This window comes from Haliotis rubra, unplaced genomic scaffold (genome assembly GCF_003918875.1).
Source record: "Haliotis rubra isolate DU_JTF1 unplaced genomic scaffold, ASM391887v1 Scf87, whole genome shotgun sequence".
Lineage (NCBI taxonomy): Eukaryota > Metazoa > Mollusca > Gastropoda > Lepetellida > Haliotidae > Haliotis > Haliotis rubra.
Genome location: NW_025767601.1, coordinates 1,756,964 through 1,778,705, shown reverse-complemented (window position 1 = coordinate 1,778,705; position 21,742 = coordinate 1,756,964). Strand labels below are relative to the sequence as shown.

The 21,742-nt window shown below is 39.6% G+C and overlaps 1 protein-coding gene across 1 annotated transcript in view; it reads right to left on the bottom strand.

The window, feature by feature from the left end:
- The window catches only part of LOC124263176 (pyrokinin-1 receptor-like), a 53,216-nt gene extending 33,827 nt beyond the window's left edge, over nucleotides 1–19,389 (bottom strand). The window contains exon 1 of the mRNA XM_046697748.1: nucleotides 18,703–19,389. Coding sequence (XP_046553704.1) covers nucleotides 18,703–19,036 — 334 coding nt within the window. The 5' untranslated portion in view covers nucleotides 19,037–19,389. The remainder of the gene's footprint in view (nucleotides 1–18,702) is intronic.
- Between the last annotated feature and the right edge of the window lie 2,353 nt (nucleotides 19,390–21,742).

Here is a 21,742-nt window from a genome sequence, read left to right as displayed (position 1 = left end):
AATGGCATGAGTATATTCTTCTTGTCTCATTAAACGTCTAAATATCTCTGCTTGAACATCCTTAATTACAATGACCACATGTTTCCTCCTGCTCATATTACGGCTACAAGCTGTTGTGGATAACAACATCCCATTCAGAGAAGGAAATGTCAGGGCTGTACAGATCAGGTAGCTTCCTCCCACGCATCACATCAATTGGCAATATGAGCCTAGGAGTGATGAAGACGTTGGATCAACTCCTACGACATTGACGTCGACGTTAGTGACCATGATCACAATATGCTAATGGATATAATTATCTTATGCTCTTCATACGCTTGACAAATCTGCCAGAATATCTACAAAAGGTATTAATGAAGGTCGTTTGAATTCATATGAAGGTAATTTATAAGACGTCTTGAGATTTTTCAAGAAGAATGTTAGATGTCACGTCTTGTCTTATTACTAGTTAACAACGGCTTATTGCCAGATAGTAACACATTTACCAAGAAAGGATTATCAGAAATGTATGTACGTAACAATAGCATCGAATGTAAAACCGGTTGCATTCTAATGTCATGAATGTGGACAGTTATATCACAACGTGGTAAAAAGGTATTTGTGACGTTGAGAAGAAATGTTAACGAGAACAAAAATGTCCAAGGTCACATACACTACTTTTAATCATATATATATATATATATATATATATCTTAGATCGTCCCTGTATGATAATTCAAAGATAATGTATTTTATAATTTAATAAACCAGGCTTATTCATACAATCGGGTGTGGTTTTTTTGTCTTAGCAAACCTGCTGGCCCTTCGTCTTGTCACTGTTTACTTGATATACAGATGTGTATGAGAACATCAGTAAGCCAATGACATTTCTTAATATGACGTAATAGTATCCAGACCCGTGAAGATCCGGGTTAGCATTGGTCTTCAGGAACCCATGCTTGTCGTAAAAGGCGACTAACGGGATAGGGTGGTCAGGCTCGCTGACTTGGTTGACGCATGTCATCGTATCCCAATTGCGTAGATCGATGCTCATGCTGTTGATCACAGGATTGTCAGGCCCAGACTCGATTATTTACAGACCGGCGCAGATAGCTGGAATATTGCTGAGTGCAGCGTTAAGCAACAAACCAACCAAGAGTATCCAAATGAACCCAACGTGTTGCGCATCTTCAGCTGTGGCAGTGAACCGCCATAGGACGTGGACTTTGTAACCTCCAGAGTATCTGACAGTACTAACACATCACAAGATGTGTCAGTTGTACGATTCCTACCAGATGTACATTCTACAGAGAGGTATGTATGAGGACAATAATAAGCCTATGACGTTTCTTTATATGACGTATTAGTATCCAAACGTCATGCACTTCAAGTAGTGTCAGTGAACCGCCATTACGTTCTACTGTTTGCCAGTCTGGGCGTGGACTTGATATCGTCCAGAGTATCTGATATTACAAAACATCTAAAACAAGTGTCAGTTGTACGATTCCTCCTAGATGTACATTTTATATGTCATGTTGGTATGAATAAGTCTGGAATCCTGTCTGGACAGTAGCAGCCGTTACAAACAACAGGTGAACTGTTCACCTGAAAAACATGAAAACATTTGGTACCAGTAAAACAAGCACCACACATCACACTTGTCACTGACAGGTCGGGGCGGTGGGGTAGCTTAGTGGTTAAAACATTCGCTTGTCACGCCGAAGACCCGGGTTCGATCCCCCACATGGGTACAATGTGTGAAGCCTATTTCTGGTGTCCCCCGCCGTGATAGTGCTGGAATATTGCTAAAAGCGGTGTAAAACCATACTCCCTCACTCACTGACAGGTCTAATTTCCTCCACGCTTATCACAAATTCTTTAGAAAGCTTTGAAAGACAACAACCAAACAACGTCTCATCAAGAGTCGTATGACGCTCTTTAGAATCTTCAAAGAAATGACATCAGATTCTGTTATTCTTGCTCATGGGGAGTTGTGCCACCTATTATATTATATATCATGTAATATATTACATACATATTACTTAATGAATTTTCATCCAAACGGCCAAGTGTCAAATGGATCACATTGTATACTCATGCCAAAAATGGTTGTCACCCCCTTCAATTTTTTAATTGGAGGGGTGGGTTGGGGAGGGGGGTGACAACCATTATTGGCATGAGTATATTTTCCAGAATATAAGAGATAAGAATATAACATGATATACCAAAGAATTAATATTCATCATTTATTACATCAAGCCATGGTGGGTCATATATATTTCCGAATCAACACTACTCACAATCGAGTTGTGTATGATTGATCTTGTTCAAATGAATGAAAACAGTATCATGTTTCCCGTAATTCTCCACTAGCTAGGAGATGGCAGAACAATGACCTCGTAAAGCCTTCAAATAACAAGTGATACATAGTCAAAAGGAAAAGAGTGCATTTTTAAAGCGTTCCTGGGTATTTAGTTAACATCTTTTTCATTTGATTTTTCCACTAATGTCTACACTATATACTTTGGACAGTTTCAATTACTCATTTAAAAACTCTCACCTCATCCCTGTCCCACAACCGAAACTTTGAAATGATGGATGATTCTTTAAGGTTTTGGCTCCTTTAGCAGGAATTCTAATGACATGAGCCCAGCGATAAGGCGGTGGTGGTGCTTTTACCACCTATCTGGCACAAACAAAACATACCACACATACGAAACGCCACAGTTTTGATTAATATATTATCGTCTGGGCTGAAGAAACCATTTATATTCTGAAAACGTAATGACATCTTTCAATAATGTATGGGACCACTCCTGAGAACAGAATGCCTAGTTTAATTAAATCATGACCTTCAAACGTTTTCAGATTAAAAGCAAACTTGAAAATAATATTTTAAGTGCTCTTTTCCAAAACATTTACATAAATCACTTACATTTAAATACGATAGCAAGATTAATGGTTCAGATGTTTTAACTCTCATGTTCGTACAAGACGAAGTAATGCGGTGTGCATATTTTCGACCCTTGATCACGCCAGGATCCTCTGATCCGTAATTGCTACATCGCGACGGACTTCAATGTTTGTCGGCAACATTCTCGTGGTTCCCAGATAGCGTGGCCTACCCCGTGAGGATCGAACATGTCCTCTATGCGATTCTCCAGCCATTGCAGATGAAATACGCTATTTATTTAGATGTACAGCCTTTGAAACAGAACGCCGTCTTTATATTCATGAATTTTATTTTAAATGGCCAATATGTACCAATACAATTAATCTGCACAAGAAAAATGTCAGAATTGAAGAATCTGTCGAAATATTTACATATTGTTTTTGAAAACTTAAAACAACCTATGCTACCCATATCAGCATTCATGTCTGTTCATGTAATATGTGTAGATGTTTTAATCACTTGTACCACCGTGGATGTTTTTTGAGAAAAATAAACTTGTCTTGTCTTCTATCATTCTCTTGGTTCCCTGTTTTAACTGAAAACCAAAGATTATGTTTAAGCTGCATTACGGCCAAACTCCCTCCCTCACTCACTCACTCACTCACAAACGCACTCAATCACTAACGTTAACACTTAAGGCAAATGAACACACTCCAGCTGTTAAGAAATAGCCAAAATTTGATGTGATAGTAAAAACTATGTTTTCGGAACGTATTACAGTAATCTGTATTATCATGTACAAAAACAATGATGACAAATGATTTATATTCACAGCTAAAATACACCCCATTAGGAGATTGTATCTGGGTTGAGCTTGTCTAGGAGAAGGCGTGATACGATCTGCTTTATGGCTAATTCAGGGATCGATATTAATAACATGTGCAAGCATCAGACAAGCACATTGAGCGTGTTTGAGTAAAGGATTAGGTTTGTTCTCTCCATGTGATTTAGATAAAAGAAACACAGATTAGCCGTGACGTCCATGTCATAGCGTGTATTTATCGAACCAAATAATACTCGAGAGGTATTGGGGTTTTATACATGATATTTATGCAAAACATTACCATATATAGACTATACATTGCTTTACTATATCGACTTGTAAGATTGAGGTTAAAATTAGTCTCATCAAGCCATTGCTTGTCATAAAAGCTGACGTATGGGATCGTGTGGTCAAACTCGCTGACTTGATAGACGTATGTCACCGTATCCCAATCGCGTAGACACATGCTCATTGCGTCAATCATTGGATTGTCTAGTCGAGACTCGATTATTTACAGACCGCCATCATATGGATGGAAAATTAAGAGAGCTGCATTATACAACTAATAGCCAAACAAACAAACACTTATATACTAAACATAGTTATTCCCCTGTACTTTATTTCCCAACATACTTTTAATATCTCTGCGCTAACAGCGGCGTAAAAGCATACTCGCTCATTCTTCGTCTTTCTGCACAGAGCATGCCCACAACGTAAACCTGACAGCCACCTGCAAGTTAGTGAAAACTACGTGGCAACGCCACTCTTCTGCTTTAGGCGACTGTCACAGCCGACAAACTCCCACTGATTTCACAAATACCTTTGTGTATATGTTTCATAATTCAAATTTCTACGACGTCATTTTGACGTAAGGTGTTAGCTATCTGTCGTTAAAACTGGAATGAACTTAAGAGCTTTGATGTTACTTGGCCTATTTAGATAGTTTGTTATTCTTAATAACGGTGACAGATTCAGCTGCTAGAGACTGGATATGGTTTTGTACCTATATTCCAGCAAAATATAAAAATATGAAACTGGGGCCTTCGCATCGAAAAGCAAACAGTTTCAGCACAAGGTTTTGGGGGTTGGGTTTTGAGTCACTATCAGACACACTACAGCAATATCTCTGCGGGGACACCAGAAATGGTTTTCATACAATGTACCCAGGTGGAAACGAACCCAGACCTTTAACACTTTAACAACAAGCGAACACTTTAATCACTAGCCTAACCGATTGCACTGTCGTATACATTTTCTTATTGTCTGATGGAAAATGTTAACGAGAGACTCTATGCGTCTCTGCTGTTTTTTTCCATCGTGTAACTAGATTTACAACAAATAATCATCAACAGTGTACATAAATATTGTATTTTAATTATACGACATTGTACGTTTGTATTGTCTCTCAGGTCACCTGATATATCCGATCGTTGTTTGCAGTTAAACAAATGTTTCTATGCTTAAAGTAATGACAACGTGCCACTTATCATTAAATATGCATGAACTTAATTCAGTTAAAGACTCTTTATAAACTGACTGCCTTCATTAGATTAAGACATGTACTTCGTGTGAGTTTACTGGAGCATGATCACAGAGAACGCCAGCCTGCATAATGGCAGAGCAAGCAATGAAATCACATAAAGTGAATGACAATTCGTCAAAATTCACAACTTATACCTCGAAAGAAGTTAACATAATACCATGTAGTACCTGTGTTTATATATTTACACTGCAGCTGTACAACAACCAGTTGCATTGTGAAATGAAATAGTTCCTCAACGGGAGAGATAAATAAGTGTCTGTATTATAGAGTTACCCTTAGGAACATCGTTTGTGGCTCGGCACGACAACTATACTGAGGGAAACAAATAAGGGAACACCACTTCACCGAGGTCTTGGATTTTCACCCACAATGTAATACAAAGCAGGGGAGAAACCTGGAAACCTCTTGTACTTGAATGTGTTCCCTTATTTGTTTCCCTCAGTATAGATACCAATAACACCATCATGAAACAAGAAGGATCGGGATAACCGCAGTGAGTCAGTTTAGTTTAGTTTTACCCCCTTGTAACAATGTTCCAGCAATATAGCGGCAGGGGACACCAGAAATGACTTCACACATTGTACCCATGTGGGGAATGGAACCCGAATCTTCAGCGTAACGAGCGGACGCTTTAACCATTACGATACCGCCCCTAGTGACAGTGCATCGTTGTACATATTAATCAAGCTCAGGGTGCCAAAACGCTCGACACGATAAACGTGAAGGGAGTCGATAACGAACCTGTGGCGATTATACGTGTAAGTCCGCTTTGATTAATTGACCGATCATTGAAAAGTGACGGTAAATCTGTGACAAATAGAGACTGGGAATAACTCTGTCACTGTCACTGTCACTGTCACTGTCACTGTTACTGTTACTGTCATTGTCGCTGTCACTGTCACTGTTACTGTCATTGTCGCTGTCACTGTCACTGTTACTGTCATTGTCGCTGTCACTGTCACTGTCACTGTCACTGTCACTGTCACTGTCACTGTTACTGTCACTGTTATTGTCGCTGTTACTGTCACTGTCACTGTTACTGTCACTGTTACTGTTATTGTCGCTGTCACTGTCACTGTCACTGTCACTGTCACTGTTACTGTCACTGTTACTGTCACTGTCACTGTCACTGTTACTGTCACTGTCACTGTCACTCACTGTTACTGTTACTGTTACTGTTGTCACTGTTACTGTCACTGTCATTGTCGTCGTTACTGTTACTGTCACTGTCACTGTTACTGTCATTGTCACTGTTACTGTTACTGTCACTGTCACTGTCACTGTCACTGTTACTGTTACTGTCACTGTCACTGTTACTGTCACTGTTACTGTCACTGTCACTGTTACTGTTACTGTTACTGTCACTGTCATTGTCGCTGTTACTGTTACTGTTACTGTCATTGTCGCTGTCACTGTTACTGTTACTGTCACTGTCACTGTCACTGTCACTGTCACTGTTACTGTCATTGTCGCTGTTACTGTCACTGTCACTGTTACTGTCACTGTTACTGTCACTGTTACTGTCACTGTTACTGTCACTGTTACTGTTACTGTTACTGTTATTGTCGCTGTTACTGTCACTGTCACTGTCACTGTCTGTTATGTCGCTGTTACTGTCACTGTTGCTGTCACTGTTACTGTCACTGTTACTGTTACTGTCACTGTTACTGCTGTTACTGTCACTGTCACTGTCACTGTTACTGTCTGTTACTGTCATTGTCACTGTCACTGTCACTGTTACTGTCACTGTCATTGTCGCTGTCGTCACTGTCACTGTCACTGTTACTGTCACTGTCACTGTTACTGTCACTGTCACTGTCACTGTCACTGTTACTGTCACTGTCACTGTCACTGTCACTGTCACTGTCACTGTCACTGTTACTGTTACTGTCACTGTTACTGTCACTGTCACTGTTACTGTCACTGTCACTACTGTTACTGTCACTGTCACTGTTACTGTCACTGTCACTGTTACTGTTACTGTCACTGTTACTGTCACTGTTACTGTCACTTATTGTACTGTCACTGTTGTCGTTACTGTTACTGTCCCTGTCACCGTTACTGTCACTCACTGTCACTGTTACTGCTCACTGTTACTGTTACTGTCACTGTTATTGTCGCTGTTACTGTTACTGTCATTCTCGCTGTTACTGTTACTGTTACTGTCATTGTCGCCGTCACTGTCACTGTCACTGTCAAAACGAGTACTTTCGTCAACGGACTTACATTCAAACTTCCTTACTTTGCCCCCTGTATGTTCAAACGCTAGAATTCAAGATAAATGATCAGAATCAACGCTTCTGCGTTCACCCCTGCAAGAGAATTCCGAGGCGTTTTCCAGGAATGATAAAGTCTGTAGTTACGTCATTTTAGGAACATGGTCTGACGAACAACGCATGGACGTCACAAAGTGCCATTCACAACGTCGGCCAAGATGTTTAGTTTGCGGGATGACCTTCAAAACATTAAATACATAATTTAGTCAGTTTCCACAAGACAAATTGATTTGGGGTTGTATGCTTAGAAGTGTACAAAAGTGATCAATAAATTGTTCCCAATGTACAATGAAAAGTATTTTTGTACAAATAACAGAGAGAATGGACGCACAAAAGCCTGGTGTCATTTGTTCAGTAATGATGTTTGGGGACAACAGCACCAGTTTCCATTGTTCAGTAATGGTGTATTTGGGAAATGTAATGTAATATAATTGCGTCAAGAGAGGCCTTCATTTTTGTGTTTTAACAAAGGATAATAAAGTTCAAAAACGTACAGGAAATCGTTCAATATGCTTCCCAAGGAATCTGTATCTTGTGATTACAGAGTTAATTCACAATGTTATTACGTTTCTGAATTTTCTCTTCCTAAAAGGATATTGTATGTCATTTGTGGAATAACTGAACATTTGTCATGATGTTAACTACCATGGAATCCATTGTTTTGACAAGAACCAGACATTTGGATTTCCAAGGCCACATCGGTTAATTGTTTCAAATGAATTATGTAGAAGTCACATCCAAACTGCCTTAACTCTCGTCAGTAACTGTTTCTTGTTAATATCAGAATCTGGTCAATACAACAGGCGACAGCTGCGAGCTTCTAGTTGAATAGAAGTTGAAACAGAGCATACATCAACATCAACATTCAAACATGAATTTTACAGCAGGGAAGCTGATTCCCTCGGGAAAATATATTCTTATTGTATGGATTCGTTTCACTGACCTATCGCGTTTCTCCAATGGAACTTTGTTTCCCTCTCCTGGGTATCTCATCAACTAGGTTTTTTCTTCTTCACAATCAGTGGATGGTGTATTTTACAAATCAATGTCACATTGGTCTTATGTTTATGAATTTAAAGTATTATTCCCTGCTCGTAAAGCAACACGTTTATATAATTTGTCAAAATTCATAGATATCAAAACTGTACTCAAATCACTCCATTGGTTACAAGTCCAGAAAAAACTACAATATACAGTCTTATGTCTTGCCTACCAATCAGTCTACAACCCCCACCCACCCCCACCCTTCCCTCCATATCTTCAAACTCTTACAGCAGTGTATCAACCTCAAAGAAACCTTCGTTCAGCTGATAAATATTTCGTGCCAGATCCTTCGAACAAACTGCTGTTGTGCTATGGTACTGTCTTCCCCTTCACCTCAGATGTGCTTCTTCCTTGGCTACTTTTAAATCTGGCCCAAAGGCCCGTCTGTTTATTAATTTATTTAATATTTTTTATTTAATCTGCGAAAGTTACCCTATAAGGACAAACTATCCATGCGTGTATGTCATACTTGTGTTGAATTCATGTATATATTGATGTACCACTGCTAGTAGTGGGTTTTGAAAAATGCATTTCACTTTATTTCATAGTTATGATCCTGTCTCCAATACGCCATTGTTCTGAAGATGTATCGTCCTTAAATGAATGACTGTCCTTCTCGATCTAATGACTGTCTCGGACTAGACAGTGGCACAGATAGTATGGCCAAACAGTTGGGACTGTAACGCTGGTATATTATGTAATGTTTACACAAAGGTTATATAGGATTATATTGGGGTTCTTTAATCTGAAATGCCTATGATGAACGACCCTGGTCCTCTGGACGAGCTGCAGTAGCTCAATGACGCCCTTGCCCAGACACTGTGATGAAACTCCTTTGAAGAAACTCCTTTGAAAGATGACACCTTTTACTTATAGTGTGTTTGTGTTAAGTTTAACAATAATATGTGAAATGTGTGGTCTGTATATTTGATCATGCTAAATCCATGTCCATGTCACAATAAGCATCCACCCTCATTAGATCAAGGTACGCGGGACACCCGTGGTTTGCGTACATATACGATACATAAAGGAATTGCTAGCTTTTAACACACATGTGTAAATTAACCGCATATAACTAATACACTGCATTATTCACAAGCATCTAACGCTAAAGACGTCACCATATAACTATATAAAAATATGTGTCTGTGTGTGTCTGTGTGTCTGTCTGTCTGTGTTGCTTTGTTTTGTTTTGTTTTTGTTTTTTCATTGTTGCTGTTGTTTTGTTTTGTTGGGGTTTATTTTTCTTTTGTTGATACCTTTCAAACAGTTACAGGCTGGGTGTAACAGAATGTTAGACAATTGGCTCCATATAATTTACACACACGGATAATCACATCAAAGCATTATTAATATTATTAGACACATTTTAAGATGAAATACACATTTTATCGACTTGATGGATCAGACACTGATTGTATACAGAACAAGAGATTGTCAGGGGTTATGAATATGTATGGGGGTTAGCTCTTGACGTGAAATCTGAGCACATAATTTCGTAACAATATCGTTATAGATATTCCTTATCCCTGGCGGTTGTGTCTGGTATGCATATGTCTTTTGTAATGGTCCATTATGTCTCTTTTAGTGGCATCAGTACACCATGAATATTGTAAAAGTTCATCATGAGTCATGAGTCATTTGCCATTGATATTCCCCGGCTCCTCATAAATCTATTGCTGGACTAGAAAACGTTCAAACATGTTTTCTTATCGATGGCTCGTCGGCGCTGTTCCCTGGATGACCTAGCCAAGATCAGCCTTGACAACACGCGGAGACGTTAATTGTCCATCGACTGGCTCGGAGACATTATAAATAATGCTATACTTCCGATGTATCATATATCTTTTTTCATGTCATTCCCAAACATGCTGGTTTGTAGTAATATGTATTTACCTTCGTTCTATGTTCTACAGAGCGGTGGAGTAGCCTAGTGGTTAAAGTGTTCGCTTGTCACACTGAAGACCCGGGTTCGATTCCCCAAATGGGTACAATGTGTGAAGCCCATTTCTGGTGTCCCCCACCGTGACATTGCTGGAATATTGCTAAAAGTCGTGTAAAAGTGTACTTACTCACTCACTATGTTCTACATCCTTCTTCCTGTGAGTTTGTGTTAGATTTTATTATTTTATTTTCGTGAAGTTAGCTGGATAGGTAGCTTAAAAATACTTGCCGTAATTTCGGATGTATTTGGTCGATACACATTGGTGAGTAATTGAGTGAGTGAGCAAGTTGATTTAATTCATGTTTCAGTATATGTGTTTCAAGATTTTGTGGAATCAAATCAAGAGATGCAAACTCGATTCAAGATGCAAGAGATGCATGTTACATCATTAATCGCTTAAGAAGCAAAAACGACCATCGACACGACTAAGGCCGATCAATACTGGAAGGTTACCGTTATCCATAGTCAGCATTATGACGCCACCCTCATGTATTGTTAATGAAAACTCTCATGTTTGCTTTTGCGATTTAGTGTGGATAATAATACTTCTCTTTATCTATGTTATTAATACTTATTGTTATACTGACAAAGGGTAATGTACGTCATAACTATAAGGAAACATAAATAATTATGAATTTTCTAACAACAAATGTTCGCAGATTATGGGTAGATTATTTGTTATTATCTATCAGGTCTGATAATATTCACAATAGGAACAAGTTGTTACATTAGATATACTACATCATAGCAACATGAAAGGTGTACATTCAGCAAAAAAGATTATGTCTCAATCACTAATATTCAATATGTATCATTATTCTGGGTAGCTAATAACTGAAGAATTACAACTCACAAACTTTACCGTATTTCTATAATTGTCGCCACATTATCAGTAAATATCATCTGTTATGTGTCATTAAAACTGTTTTAAATTTGCAAAATACACGTAAAGTTTCAACATAATTGAACCTCAATTATTGGAGCTTGGGTAAATTCTTCACACCTGAGGAATCGACATGGTGCTCCTGCTGGTACACTGTTGAAAGCAATTGTTGCCATTCCCAGGCGACATATATGCACTTCCTGAAATGACTAAACTTAGACTAATGTCTCTGAACCAGACACGAATAACCCTAAGAAATGCTGCTGACATCGCAAATCAATCATTCTACAATCATCGGTTACTGCAGAGTTCCTTTAAGCATGCAGCTGTCAATGGAGGGCAATTTACACCCGTCTCCGGAACCACATCAGCAATGGTCCATCACCTTCACTTCGTGCCTTGGAACCGCTCGCAGACCAAAAGGCCATTATCGCTTGTTTAAAGGCAGAACATTTGGTTTACGGGCAGCTGCAGTATCGAGCAGCTCCAAATTTGTAGATAGATTCAGACAACAGTTGGTACCGTAGCACGCTCATTGGGCACCGGGTTTCCTTTACAGACGCTCGTTTTCATGAAGAGAGCTGAACCTTCTTTGCATAGGAATTGATCACTGATCATATAAGATGGCAGATGCTCCTAAACGCAAACAAAATGTCAGTAGTGAAGATATCAAACTGTGGACTGTAATCCCCATGTCCACAGGGAAATCTAAAATCTGTATACATGATACACAACCGGGCGCTGCTAATCGCCACAAGGGAGATTGGATCACCGCTCCTTTTGAAGTATATGCTGATGGTTCACAGATGTGACGTTCCTCTTAAGTCCGCGCTGAGGTGGCCTTGGAACATTTTTTGTTATGTTTTCTTATAGACGTGACAAAGTCGTGGTATTTGTGTTTGGAATTTAAACGATTACTGACATAGGCTAAATGTATTGGCTCTTTAATATAGAAAACTACTTGCTATTTGATGATTTGTCAGTCAAGACATATCCGCGTTTTGCAGAGTAAGCTGTTTGTGTTTTAAGTCAATGAATGCCAAGCAGCTACGTACCGGTACAGAAAATAATCTATAATAAATATAAAATCATGTTCATGGAATTAATTAATCTAAAATTGGTTTCGTATGTAGGGTATAATTCGTATGAATTTTAATACGTCGTTAATGACTCACTTTGAATATATTTGATGCGCATTCAAATAAATTACAGTTAAATCATTTAAAAAATGTTGTGAATATTTTGACTTTTAAAGGAAGCTTTTTGGTGGTATTTCTTGTTGATTCATTTCTTGGTGAAGTTATTGCATTTAAACGACACGTACTGCAGCTGCATAAAATATCAGATTTTGTCTCAATACAATTATCAGCTCGTTAATTAATGTTTTAATATACTCTACAATAAAGTGCGGAAATGGGTTTGGTAGTAACTACGTTACGGTTAATGCTTACAAGTATGCTATTAAACGTAAGCCTAATGTGATTGGCTTGTTCTTGCAATCAATTGCGGTGATCCTTGAGCTCTTGATAGCATGTAACGGGTCAAGAGCAGTTGAGAATAATTAGTGCAAGTGCATGTGTATAGAGGTGTGAGTTGACCCAATAGAAGTATAGAAGTCACAGAGACTATATTGCTCATTACAAAAACCTAACTCTATCTTTTAGTTAATCCACGAAGAAGTTCACATGGGTTTATGATAGGAAAATATATTTGATTAATAAAACTCATATGTTCTGTTTCGTTGGTCATCTTGGAGCTGCCATAATCACGAGTATCTGTGCTGAGTTGCGTCCAAGTCCATCAATCGGCTGATCTTGGGTACGAATCCCTGCTTTCACTAAGTTTGACACTCTCTTAGACAACTCTTGACAAAATGTATTCAATATTTTCAAGTAACAAACTTAAAGTCTGTAATAAGCTTGCAGAATAATTATATCTCGCATTGGCAAAAAATAATTCATTTTTCAAAGAAAAGACTGTTGTTTAGCAAGTTCGTGTGTAGATTGTATGGTCTTGCCAGCATCAAATACACAAGTATTGTCAATCTGCAGGATGGTCATGCTAGTTCTCAGCGTTCCAGTCAAACACTCGTTATCATGCTCTGCACCTGTATAATTGGCCAGAGTCCCCTGTACGTGAATACAACATCACCATCAAATCATCACCGTCTCATTGACGTAGTTAGAGGGGGTGTTGGGTTAGTGGGTGGTGGTGGGGGTGTTCGGGTATTTTTGTAATGTCCACGACTTTTCCAACAACCAATGCATGTTATAGGCGTGATTTAATTGAATAACTGCTAAAATAACTGCTCATTGCCTATCAAGAGGCACTTTTAATACTTAACACTTCACCGTCTCTGAAATGCCTTACAAATTCAAACACCAAACAATCCTGCAAGTATTCATTAAATAGTAATGAGCAGAGTGATCTCAAAATCAGTAAGTGTAATTAAACTGATATCATTATCTTCCTTCCAAAAGTTCATTAAACTTTATGAGGTGTACGACCGTCCCTCCTGTGTGATGAACATGCAATCAAACCCCCCTCTCGGTCCCACCCAACGCGAACCCCGGATCCTCTATCACAGCTGCCTTGAGATATCGATGTTAATGGCATTAAGTGCAATAGCATGTGCAGAAGCCATTAGTGAAGAGTGCCCCTAGTACTGACAATTATATTAACAGTAGCATCTGGCCAAACTTGCACACTTGGCAATTGAACGATGTGGTATTTTTACAAAGTATCTGGTGAGCCTCTGAGTAAACGCGATAACATCCTTACGACGCGACATGACCATGAAACTCGGTATTGTATTAACCACAAGAGATTTCATTCAGTTACTCGTGTTCGATATTTTAACGTTATATTGTTCGTATTTATGAGATAATATCTATGCTAGGATTGGCTAAACAAATTGATAGGTCGATAGCAAATATTATTAGTCAAGTCAAGTCAAGTATTTTATTCCGTATTGTATTAATGATTATTGATATAAAATAGAGCCATCGATAACTCCGTTCATACACTTTTGTGATGAATAAAGTTTTAATTTACTCACACAATACACAACGTTAGGTTTTTATTCATGGGCATAGGCGGATCCAGACCGGGGTGCAGGGGTGCACAACAACATTGTCCTGAAAGTTTATTAAATGACCATTGAAACTCTCGTGAAAACGGGTGAAAATGAACTGGATCGATATTTAGTTAACCATTATCGATCTCTATGGTCTGTATCGATAGCCAGCCCTAATCTATACTGTCATATTTCAGTAAGGAATGTCTTGGTCATAACCCTCTTGACCTTTAATTACTGTGTGTTAAGGACGAATCAGGCCAAATGGGACTGACGGGTTTGTCATTCATTGTGATGGTCAATGTGAAATTAAATAAAAAGTTGTTCAAACATGGTTCAACTGACATTTAAACGAACTAGTCAGCAGAAGAAAAAGATATTTCAGAAAATCACTTTCTGTCTCTTTTTTTTATCTGAGCTTTTAAAATCAATCTTCAACTGATTATATTTGAGTATTTCTGTTACTGTAATTGGATATTAGACATGAACGGAAGAAAATTAGAATGTTATTTCGCGTTTGTTAAATGTTGGGTTAATTATTCCGTAAAATATTTGTTTAACAGTGATCAGAATTCTGGTAAGGTATATAGAGTTGACTCACTTATTCTTTCAACACAACGTTTTTGTACTGTTGCTGGTTACGCATTGAAGGAATATCGAGTATAGTGACTGAGTGAGTATGATTTTACGCCGCTTTTAGCAATATTCAAGCAATACCAGAAATGGGCTTCACACATTGTACCCATGTGGGAATCGAACCCGTGTCTTCGGCGTGATGGGCGAACGCTGTAACCACTAGGCTACCCCACTGCCCTTATGAAAAATCCAATAAGTCAACTAGGTCAACTAGTCAACTGATCCTACTAGCGTATCTATGAAGATATAACCACGTTAGAGAGTGATTATACTGAACAAGAATATCTGATGTAGTTCATTCATATTCTAGTGGCTAGAGCGTCCGCCCGGAGAGCGGAAGGTCGCGGGTTCGATCCCCGACCGCGTCATACCAAAAGACGTTAAAATATGGTACTTGTTGGTCCCTGCCTGGCGCTCGGCATTAATTGGTACAACAAGGACTGGTCGGCTCGGAGTCAGTATAATGTGTCTGAGTGGGGTATTCATGCTTCACTGCGGCGTGGTATCTCAGTGGGCTAGCACTATAAAACCGTCGTCATATGAGCGAAATATTCTCAAGCACGACGTTAAACCCAATTTCACCTCACCTCACCTCACCTCACCTCACCTCACCTCACCTCATCTCATATTCATATTCTACAATATGTTGTGATGTTCAGAAGCTATGTCCGCTGACTTTCATCGATTACTATATCAGAAGCTAAAAATAGATCTCTGCTGGTCCTTCTTTTGTTCCAAGATGAATGATCTTATCATACTTAAGATCTACACAAATAATTTATTACCCCAGTCCTCAATGATGACAATAGTCCGGTCATGGTGGTTTGTAAGCTTCCATCCCGAGGGTATAAAACAGTCAATATTTGGAAGGACGGTATAGATTATGCTAAAAACACAATGTGGGGGTTATCATATATTTATCAACTACAAGAAGTACACTTCCACTGAAGCATAACGAAGTAGGATGTATGCCCCCGTTTGCTTCACTCCAAACTAAGCCATGTCATGCAAAAGTCAGTGGAATATTGTTTTCTAACATCAGAACAAATGCAGAATATCGAGTCGGCATTATCGAATATGTAAACGTCTGTACGTATAATTCTATACAATTATGGTTTTGATGAGTGGGTGAGTTTAGTTTAACACTGCTTTTAGCAATATAACAATATCACGGCGAGCCCAGGAATGGGCTTCACACATCGTACCCATGTGGGGAATCGAACCCGGGTCTTCGGCGTGACGAGCCAACACTTTAACCACTAGTATAGGCTATCCCATCGCCTCGGTTTTGATGAGGATCAAGTGTATTGAGAGGGTTGTCAGACCTGTACGTTTTGTCATACTGTAAAACATGCAAGTCAGGTACTTTTCAAAATGCCATGAAATGATACAAGCATGAAAAGGAAGTGAGAGAGTAGGTTTTTACGCCACTTGTAGCAATATTACAGCAATATTACGGCTGGTCCAGGAATGGGCTTCACACATTGTACCCATGAGGGAATCGAACCCAGGCCTTAAGCGTGACGAGCGATCGCTTTAACCACCAGGTCACCCTACCGTCCATAAACAAGAAGTAATGTAATATATAATGAATTGTTGCCTGTGAATAGGAGGTGTGGATTGTGAAACAGCTGACGCCGCTTCATACATATGTATACTTGAGCCATCGCGAAGTCATTGCAGTGAAACTAACACCAAGCCAGCGTTTTACACTGTAAACACTGCATCTGTTGCCATATAATGGAACGCCCGATAACAGTTACTGTGGCTTAACGGTACTTTATAAGTCCTACTGTACATAACTGTGAATTAACTCATTCAGATCATCTGTATATATGTGATGACATTAACATTATTATTTCATAATGCTCACATAGTGAACTGCCTGGCGCTAGGCATTAATGGGTACAGCAAGGACTGGTCGGCTCGGAGTCAGTATAATTTGTCTGAGTGGGGTATTCATGCTTTACTGCGGCATGGTATCTCAGTGGGCTAGCACTATAAAACCAGCTTAAGTCTGGGCTAGTACAAACAGCCGCACATACACATACACACGCATGCACGTCGTCATATGAGCGAAATATTCTCAAGCACGACGTAAAACCCAATTTCACCTCACCTCACCTCACCTCACCTCACCTCACCTCACCTCACATAGTGAACCTATCTCTTTGTGCGTCCACACAACGCCTGTTGTGTTAAAGCTATGTCTGCAAGGTTCTGGGTTAAATGATGGAAAATTATCTTCTCTCACTGAATCAATGAATCCATATGGTTTATATTGATAAACCGTATGACATATCATCATCAAAATACGCTTATGGGATTAGAGGTATGAATTGCAGTAAATTAAATATATTCCGTATCATGCACGATGGAATTGTCAATAATCTATCAACATATTGGTATCAGCTAACTCACAAAGCATATGAGATAGATTCGTCATTACAACGAAATAACGCCTGACTGGCATGAGCATGGCTGTACGCCGCTTGTAGCAATGTTCCAGAATTGTCATCGATGGGTTTACCGAAATGAGCCGAATTTCGGGATTCAAACCTGGACATTCCATCCCGACTGAACACTACAGGGCTACACGATATATATATGTACATGTAATCGTCGATGTCAGCATGGGTCTCTCAAGCAAACATTACTATTACTAGATGCATCTAAGAACAAAAACACCAATCAGCATGATTCGATGAAGCGATGTGTACATTAACGATCATAAATCCCATATATATTTGTTTTAATCATTAATACGCGTGGCATCAGTCATGAGACGTCTAAAAGCCATCTCACACACACACACACATACACATACACACACACACACACACACACACACCGAATCAAAAGTTGTGTACCAGTTGAAAATGTGTTCGTCAGAGTCATTCCGATACCAAACAAACCAAGCTGGCAGAAAATAGCAACTGAAGCACACCTGTCGCCAATATCGATCCCCACTGTTCATGCACGCGAGGATAACACACCTGCTCTGTAACTGCAGTATGACCCAAATCAGATTTCACATCTCTACTCCGCACGAGCAAAACGATACACGATACATTTCCACATACATCACTGTAAATTGCATTACGTACGAAGGAAGTAATAAGAAATAGTTATACATCCATATAATGATGGCATTGCCATGGCGTGTTACATTATATGATAACAGTAGCTATATTATACGTTATACAGGGTTTCAACGACTACAGCATATATCACCAGTTTCATTCTACAAAGAAACATGAACCGACAACTGATGGTGTTACCTGAAAGGCATACAATATGATCCTTCTGAACGTCACATACACAAAAGTACATACATGAAAACAATGTTAATCTGCAAATCCCGCCTTCAAGGTCGTTACGTTTTGAAATGACTATCAATATAGATGGATATTATTAGGTATTAGGTATATGACTCAGAGATCGTTACGTTTTGAAACGACTATATATATAGATGGATATTATTATCACTTATCCGGACATGTGGTAAGCCGGACAATCTCGTTAGGAAAGACACGGTCCGGTTAACAGGGTTACATTTCAAAGATTAGTGTATGCAAATGCTAAGATTTAACCCAATACCTACCTAAGATGAGTGTCAACACATCCGATATTGCAAGGCAGAGAAGGTAATAGTTTGTGACGGTATGCATGTAGGAATTCCTTGTTATCACTATACAGGTGCTCACATTGCCTATCATCCCTGTTAGAAATATCACACAATACACCACAGTCAGGACTGTGACGGAAGCCAGATCCTTTCTCTTGGCACCAAGAATTGATGTGAGAACATTCTCCACGTACGTGAAATGAGTTTCATTTTCGATGCTCAGTAATCCACTTAAGTCAAGGCTGGATAGGTTTTGCTCCGAACTGTTGCTTTCATTCATAGACACAATTATCCGTTCCATGGTGTACATCCAATTTGCCTAAGATGGCTCGAGAATTAGTCTGCGCGTTGGAAACATTGACGGGCCGTTGAGACACGTTTGAGAAACTTTCTCGCCCGCTCAAGCAACTTCGCCATTTGTTTTGATCGGTCGACGCGTGGTCTGTGGATATAAACTCCAACCATAGCACACATGCGCAGTGCCATTCAATTAGTTTCCGTCCTGCGGTGTACAGGGACGGTGGCAGCGGATTTTATACCAATTGTGGCTGCTCCGAGTGTAATCCATGGGAGAATTGGCGACAGCGCATGGCTTCTGACTGAATTAGGTCCATTAAAGATCAATACGAGCGACTACCAAGCGATGACGCTGCTTAGAGACTTGGCAATACCAGTAGGCTCTCATGCCAGATGACACGGTGCATGCAACAAGAGTCTACATGAGTAGCGAGAGTTATTTAGTGCAAAAATGCCTTGAAGCACATGGTGTTGATTTGATCGCAGGATAAGTGTTTCGTTGCAGCAATGGTATGTTATTGAAGAAAGGAGACTTTCCGCATCAACGCTTAAGGCTTCGCTGAACATGCGATTACTCGAAAAGTTTACAATTTCCTGTGTAAGCCAGAATGAAATATGCCAAGGCTGCATCGTTGTTTAAAGGCACGTATGGAGGATGATTTAAGAGTGTCTCGCATTTTATGACTAAATGATGTCATAAATCAGACACTATTAGCAAATCCAATTGTAAAACCCCGTCAAGCAAATCATTCATGAAACAGAACCATTCGACAATGTCGTTGTACCGTCATCTCGGAAAGCAAAGAGTTCCTTCTTGTCGCTTCTGCGGTTTCATTAACGTATCTAAATTGTTTTCAGCCCGTAGGGAGAATAGCCTCTCCATCACCACAAGCGATAGCGTGCCGTACAGTCTGATCAATGAGGTGATTGTGTCACCATGCCCCGCCGGCGTGAATCGTTGTTTCTTGACATGGTGCATTTTCATCAATGGTCACATTTCACGTTTCTTTTAATTCTTCTTTTTAACTCAAACGAGATTAAACATTGTTGCCTTGAGTGGATTCGAGGCATAAAGAACACAAAACAAAGGTGTTCCCTGGAGTAATCAAACATAAACAACGATGAAAGAAGGATTAATGTCTTTGAAAACCTGTGATGATACATAGAAAACGTCAGTACCAGAGGACAACCAGTCTCGACCATCCGCCGAAACGAATCTGATATTACAAAACATCTAAAAATAAGTGTCAGTTGTACGATTCCTCCTAGATGTACATGTTATATATGTCATGTTTGTATGAATAACAAGTCTGGAATCCTGTCTGGACAGTTGCACCCGTTACAAACAACAGGTGAACTGTTCACCTCAAAAACATGAAAACATTTGGTACCAATAAAACTAGCACCACACATCACACTTGTCACTGACAGGTCGGGGTGGTGGGGTAGCCTAGTGGTCAAAGCGTTCGCTCGTCAGGCCGAAGACCCAGGTTGGAATACCCACATGGGTAAAATGTGCAAAGCCCATTTCTGGTGTCCCCCGCCGTGATATTGCTGGAATATTGCTAAAAGCGGCGTAAAACTAAACTCACTCACTCACTCAGTCACTCACATACTCACTCACTCACTCACTAGGAAGCCACGTGGACAAGTCGCCTTCGGCGTACAGGGCGTAGCTACCATTACGAAAAGAATGCCCGGGCTTACACATGATTGCTGCTAAAAGCTTGGGCAAGCCCTCAATACTGTCTAAATATATAGTTTTGCAACCTATCGGGCTCACACGAAAACAATTGGCTTGCTACGCACCGCCGCAATTCTCTATTCAGAGATGTGTCCCATGATATTACTAAAATATTGTTTGAGCATATTTCCAATTCGCTCCCTCACTTGCCATAGCGATATAAACCTTTCGGTTGATTCTAGTCTTTCGTGACAAATAATTTTTTTACAATACTGTCAAATCTGAATCTGATCGCAGAGACAAACATCTCGCTATAGGACTGGAGTTGGGCGCGCTGTTGAGACTCAGATCTTCATTCATTCAAAACGTTAAAAAATATCTATACTGAGAAACCTTAGGACACGCTGGCTTACAGAGCCATGTCCTCAGAGAATGTCTGGTCCGGGGGAGATGAATGGCGTAATCGTAAATATTTTATTGTTTCTAAGAAAGCCTTTTGCAGTCGTTTTCAGTAGAACGTATCAAGAAACAAAAGCTACTTTTCCCCATAAGGTTATCTTTAGACATTGAATAGAATTACAGGAAACAGTTCTCGAAAAGACGTCTAAAATCTAATTTGAAATTTCAACACGTTCGATGAAGTCGATATTTTCATTGTCTGAAGAACATGCCTGTAGCGGGTCTTCCTGATCTCAGGAAGGCGTACTCCCTTGTGTCAATTCTCTTGCTTAACTTCAACTGATTCGTGACCTGAGCTCTGTGCACAGGACCACACGCCACACGGGATTGTTCTGAAATGGTCAACGATACCAAATGTGTGTCTATCGTGAGTGAGTTTAGTTTTACGCCGCACTTAGCAATATTCCAGCCATGTGGCGGCGATCGGTAGATAATCGAGTCTGATCCTGACTTCCAATATGTGTCTTTGTTAAAATGCACAATCACCCTATCCATATCTCTCGGGCCCTAAATGACCCATTGCTCGATTAGCTGAGAGCAGTTTGTTTATTCATTGCGCCAGTGTTGTGTTTTATT